The sequence below is a fragment of the Sinocyclocheilus grahami genome, unplaced genomic scaffold, assembly GCF_001515645.1.
Source record: "Sinocyclocheilus grahami isolate Dianchi unplaced genomic scaffold, SAMN03320097.WGS_v1.1 scaffold1031.1, whole genome shotgun sequence".
NCBI lineage: Eukaryota > Metazoa > Chordata > Actinopteri > Cypriniformes > Cyprinidae > Sinocyclocheilus > Sinocyclocheilus grahami.
Genome location: NW_015506210.1, coordinates 368600 through 375138, shown reverse-complemented (window position 1 = coordinate 375138; position 6539 = coordinate 368600). Strand labels below are relative to the sequence as shown.

Here is a 6539-nt window from a genome sequence, read left to right as displayed (position 1 = left end):
CTGGCCACAATTTTGTTGTTGGAAATGACATTTTATATAACTAAAGTTACTGCATACTAAAATTGATTTAAATTGATTTCAAGGTCTTTTTTTGCCTATATAAAGGGCAGTTACATTTTATTAATAATTTCACTTCATCTAATAAGACACTATAGGGCTGTTACCAATCAAATGAAATCATTATGAACAAAACCGATCTTCCCCCTGCAGAAGAAACAGAAGCGGCTGAAGTGTTTAGATGCATTTACACACACACTTTAATGAAGCATTCACACTGCAAAAGTACAACAGCATAAATAATGTTACGAGCTTGCGGTTTTAAATCAGTTTTTTAATATACAAATATGAAATGTTGGGGAGAAAAATGCAAGGATAAGATACTTTTAAATATGAAAGTAAACCGCCAGTAGATCTTAATCAGTGAGTCATTGAGTCATTCATTCAAACGATTCGTTCAGACGGCTGATTCATTTAAGAATGAAGTGAGTGCCTGTCTTTATGAATCACTGAATCATTGACTCAAATGATTCATTCAGAAACGCTGAATCATTCAGTAAGGAAACAGCGCTGTGTGTCGCGCAGAGATGCGCGACTGCTCTGCTGTTCTGTTTTGATTAACAAAACTATTTTTGTTAATCAAATCGAACAAAAACAATCAAGTAGTTCATATTAAGTGACTTACATTTTAGTACAATATTGTCAGTGTTGACTGAACTCTTGAATAAAATCAATGTAATCGATGTACATTAAAAATGTACCATACTACATTTTTACCGCATTATGCTTCTTCTGTGTGCAGTTGTGATAATTTGTTTACATTTCTCCACAAGATTCTCTCACACACAGACAGACTGCACCATTATCAATCGCTGTTTACAACAAATGTAATAAAATTCTCTCCGAAATGTCAGTGCTTCCCTAGTTAGATGCTTTAATCAGATTAGTTATCAGGCTGGGCAAGTAAAATTCCCTTTCACTTGCCCCTTCAAAAAATCCACTTGTCCTAGACAAGCATTAATGCCGAGATCTGTTACCGTATATAAAATTCACCCCGCCAAAGTGGCTTGTGGGAGTGACCGTGTTACCCGCCACAGCATTAGGCCGGTTGGTGGGTGTTAACGTCAAGCCCTGGTTATAACAGAATTCAGTATGAGCAGATTATGGGCTCACATGTACTAGGCAGAAAGTGAAGAAATCAAAGGATAGAAAACCCCAATTTTAGGCTGTGCAAAGGGGCATATTTTTTGTAAAGATCGGACATGTGTAGAAGTAAAAACATGCTCAAATCAATCAGTGAGCAAGATCCCATAAACAAGTCTTAAACAAATCTTTTGGGAATAGGGCTATAAACCCCCCCTTCTCACACACACACACACACACACACACCTGCAGCAGGTACTGGGTTCCTTGACGAAGGTCTTCAGCCACCACAGGCGTGTAAAATGCCTTGGAGTTGTTGTTGAGGAGCCACCTTTGGTAGCGCAGCATATCGCTGTATATCTCTTTGAAGTTGGGCCGCCGGGAGCTCTGGGAACGAATACACATATGGAGAGATCAGCTCATGGTTGAATGAGCCAACGGAGGCTTTTTCAGACAATGTACTTGTGGCTGGCATGGTCCATACAGACTGGTTTATTCTACACTACTATAATCTCTGTCCCCACAGAGTTTTATTATTCCAAGAACATGTTCCAATAAGAGCTGCATGACCAAACCATTCAACGTTCTACTCGCTCCTAAAACAACACACAGTAGGAATGCAGGACGGATTGTTCAGGTACTCACGATGCGCACATGGCCACACACCATCAGACCCACGTTCTTGGTGAAGGCATGGACCAGATGATGAAGAGCTGGACGTGAGTTTGGAGCTCCAGTCATCACCAGACACTGTGGCCTAGAGGAGACACGACACCATCAGAACCATCAGACACTGTGGCATCCCATCACATCTGACTTTAACAACTCCAACGTACATGACATCAAGCAAAAGCAGCACACAGTGTGCCGCACATCACATTCTCATGACCTCTAGGGTCATCGGTCCAGTCGAGAGCAGAACATAAGCTCTGATTAGAGAGCTTCAAAGCAAAAATTTTAAGAATAAAACAGGATTATGCAGAGGGTGAAGCTTTTGATGGGAAGGTGCTGTCAGAACCAGAAATCTCTGAGCCAGGAGGATCAGGCAGAAACCTCTACTCTCAACATGAGATTCAGTCTGAGCACACACACGAAACTCCTTTATCTGTGTCACAGCAGAAGACCTTACACTGAAGATCAAAGATCCTCACCGTAAATCCACAGCGCTGATAATGGAACAAAACTATTCTGCTTTTTTTCTTCTCCTTATTAAGTTCCATTCTGACCGCTCATGTATTCTTAATTTTGCATATTTTTATTACATACAAAAACCCTGACATACACTTCAACTTAAGTTAAGTCACCTTTATTTTATACAATACTGATTGTGTCAAAGCAGCTTTACAGAGTCAAACAGGAAAATAGTTGGTCAATAATGCAAGAAGACAATAACAAAGGGTCATTTTTCCAGCTAAAGTCAGTTCATTGATGATTCAGTGGTCGAGAGCAGAACATAAGCTCTGATTAGAGAGCTTCAAAGCAAAAATTTTAAGAATAAAACAGGATTATGCAGAGGGTGAAGCTTTTGATGGGAAGGTGCTGTCAGAACCAGAAATCTCTGAGCCAGGAGGATCAGGCAGAAACCTCTACTCTCAACATGAGATTCAGTCTGAGCACACACACGAAACTCCTTTATCTGTGTCACAGCAGAAGACCTTACACTGAAGATCAAAGATCCTCACCGTAAATCCACAGCGCTGATAATGGAACAAAACTATTCTGCTTTTTTTCTTCTCCTTATTAAATTCCATTCTGACCGCTCATGTATTCTTAATTTTGCATATTTTTATTACATACAAAAACCCTGACATACACTTCAACTTAAGTTAAGTCACCTTTATTTTATACAATACTGATTGTGTCAAAGCAGCTTTACAGAGTCAAACAGGAAAATAGTTGGTCAATAATGCAAGAAGACAATAACAAAGGGTCATTTTTCCAGCTAAAGTCAGTTCATTGATGATTCAGTGATGTCATCATCCAGTTCAGCTCTCTTCCAATAATGTCTGTGCAATTAGTCAAGTGTCCCCAACTAAGCAAGCCAAAGGTGACAGCGGCAAGGAACCAAAACTCCATTGGTGACAGAAATGGAGAAAAAACCTTGGGAGAAACCAGGCTCAGTCGGGGGGCCTAGTTCTCCTCTGGTCAGACGAAACCGGCATGGTGTGGTTTAATTCCAGAGTGCAAAACAGGTCAGATACTGCTTTTCCACTGGGGCTGGTGCGAAAGCTGGAAACGGTGCTCAGCCAAGACTGGCACTCGTTCAGAACTGGCTTACATTTCCACTGGCAGGGAGCAGAACCCTCTACTACATCACCAACCTGTGACCGGAATCGCTTGGTATCTCTTGCAGAAGAGCAGAGTTGATCTCTTCTGCTGACCACTGCTGAACTGACTTATTTAATTGTTGTTGTTAATTTACCTGGATTTCGACGGTTTTTAAATATAGACTTGTTCGAGATGCATTGGCACCGTGCAAACCGATCGGTGTGTGACCTCAAAGTACAGCGAGAGTAATTCAAAAGCATAAAGAGTCATCTGCTCTCCAGTCGCTTTCGCTGTACTTTGACTTAATATGCCGATCAGTCTGCACAGTACCGATGCATCTCGAACAAGCCTAATGACTCCTTTCAAACTGCGGTCTGTAGTGGAAGCTCTGCCTATTGATGTCATAGGTTCCCTTGTTCAAGACCAGCAAGGTTTTGGGGCCGGTTCGGAACCAGAATCTGGGCACCGTCCCAGGAATTTTTTGAGTGGAAAAGCGGTACGATTGAGCAGAGGAATCGTCTGGTTCTCGTGGTCTTGTGCCGATGGTCGTCGAGGTGACAAGGTCTTCACAGGAGATCTGTCTATAGGGCTCATCTAGATGACATGGTCTCCACTGACATTCAGGGCTGTTGAGGTCGTGTCTAGGTGCTAGGGAGCCAGTGCAGAGTTACAGAACCCGGCTAATATGGTCATACTTCTTGGTTCTAGTAAGAACTCTAGCTGCTGCATTTTGGACCAGCTGGAGTGTGTTTATTAAGTGCACAGAGATACCACCCAATAAAGCATTACAATAATCTAAACTTGAGGTCATGAACACATGAATTAACGTTTCTGTATTTGACATTGAGAGCATAGGTCGTAATTTAGATATATTTTTAAGATGGAAAAATGCGGTTTTACAAATGCTAGAAACATGTTTTTTTAAAGCAAAGATTGCTATCAAATAGCACACCTAGGTTCCTAACTGATGACGAAGAATTAACAGTGCAGACATCAAGTGTAAGACAGTGTTTTAAGTTATTACATGCAGAGGTTTTTGGTCCAATAATTAAAACCTGTGTTTTTCAGAATTTAGCAGTAAGAAATTACTAGTCGTCCAGTTTTTTTAATATAAACTATGCATTCTGTTAGTTTTGCAAACCGGTATGTATCATCGGGCCGCAAAGAAATATACAGCTGAGTTTCATCAGCATAACAGTGAAAGCTAACACCATGTTTCCTGATGATATCTCCCAAGGGTAACATGTAAAGTGTAAAAAAAGCAATGGTCCTAGTACTGAGCCTTGTGGTACTCCATACTGTACTTGTGATCGATATGATATCTCGTCATTCACTGCTACGAATTTATTGACAGTCAGATAATATTTGAACCATGCCAATGCAATTCCACTAATGCCAACATAATTTTGTAGTCAACTCAAAAGAATGTCTTGGTCAATAGTGTCAAACGCAGCACTAAGATCCAGTAGCACTAATAGAGAAATACAACCACAATCGGATGATAAGAACAGGTCATTTGTAACTCTGATGAGAGCAGTCTCAGTACTATGATACGGTCTAAATCCTGACTGGAAATCCTCAGAGATACCATTTCTCTCTAAGAAGGAACATAGCTGAGAGGATACTGCCTTTTCTAGTATTTTTGACAGAAAAGGGAGATTTGAGATCAGTCTGTAATTATCTAATTCTCTAGGATCAAGTTGTGTTTTTTTTAACGAAAGGCTTAATAACAGTCAGTTTGAAGGTTGTGGGGACATTTCCTAATGACATTGATTAAATAATAATATTCAGAAGAGGATCTATGACTTCTGGAAGCACCTTTTTTAGTAGCTTAGATGAAACAGGGTCTAACATACAGTACATGTTGATGGTTTAGATGATTTGACAAGGTTATACAATTCTTCCTGTCCTATAGCAGAGAATGAGGGGAATTGTTCCTCAGGGGATCTATAGTGCATATAGATGATTCAATACTGTGGCTGATGGCTGCATGGTTAGAATTTTATCTCTAATAGAATCGATCTTGGAACTAGGGATGGGCGATATGGGCTTAAAAATATATCACGATAATTTCTGATATTTATTGCGATAACTATATCAATGACGATAATTTAGGGAATCCTGTTTCTTTAGAGCAGTGGTCACCAACCTTTTTAGGCCCAAGATCCCTGACCTCGGCCTTTATGAAAGACAAGATCTACCTATTGAAGAATTGATAGAAAAAGACATCCCAGATTGTACTTCAAATTTGAGGCCTTTTACTTAGTATTTCAATTAGTGATGCGCCGATCATAGCTAATTCAGATTTTTTATTTTATTTTTACTAGCAAATTGGATTCTGATACTGATTTTTAAGCAAATGTATTTATTGGCTATTTGCTTTATAACAAACAAACTGGCTTTAACCCTCTACAGCACACATTATGATAGACCTATAGAAAAAAAATAACCCTAACTTGAAGTGCTGTAAAAAAATTAAATTGGGAAAAAATATTATTTTAAGGTACTTTATGATATGTTGCCATACGGCAACAGCATACAATAGTGGATCTAACTTAGAATAAGTGTAAGCTTACTTATAATTCATATTTTTCCTCAGAAATGTTGTTTGTGTTGATTCAATTGGTGCTATTATAAGCTTTAACACAGTACTTATAATTTACACCTTATACATACTTTCCAACAACTTGTGCTTTTATTTATTCTATTATTTTTTGCTGATAAAGACATTTTAACTGAGGAAACCTGAAGACAATAAACATGCGATTGCACAAAATATATGGTATCTGTGTTCTTCAAGCAATCTTGGGTATTTTTATAAGGATAAAGTATATTTATAATGCAATGCTAATCGACATAGTCTTTATCACTGTATATAATGCTATAAAATAGTATGATTTCTGCCTTATTCTGTGATACGAAACCACATCTGATCACAAAAATAAGTTATTTCAAACACTTGACTATGCTATGAAGTTAATATGGAGAAAAAGCATGTCAATAAATTTAAATATCTTTGTTGGACAACAGGTTTGTAAACGACTCATACACATGTAAAACTGTGTCACACACGTGCTACTGTAGTACATTTACTCAAGGCTCAGACCGATTTTTGTCGCACTGTACAGCCC

The 6539-nt window shown here is 38.9% G+C and overlaps 1 protein-coding gene across 1 annotated transcript in view; it reads right to left on the bottom strand.

Annotated features, from left to right (window-relative positions):
- slc12a2 (solute carrier family 12 member 2) overlaps positions 1-6539 on the bottom strand; it is a 70004-nt gene that overhangs the window by 18183 nt on the left and 45282 nt on the right. Inside the window, exons 11-12 of the mRNA XM_016251131.1 lie at positions 1786-1897; positions 1387-1527 (exon numbers count right to left, since the gene is read on the bottom strand). Of these exons, the coding sequence (XP_016106617.1) occupies positions 1387-1527; positions 1786-1897 (253 nt within the window). The remainder of the gene's footprint in view (positions 1-1386; positions 1528-1785; positions 1898-6539) is intronic.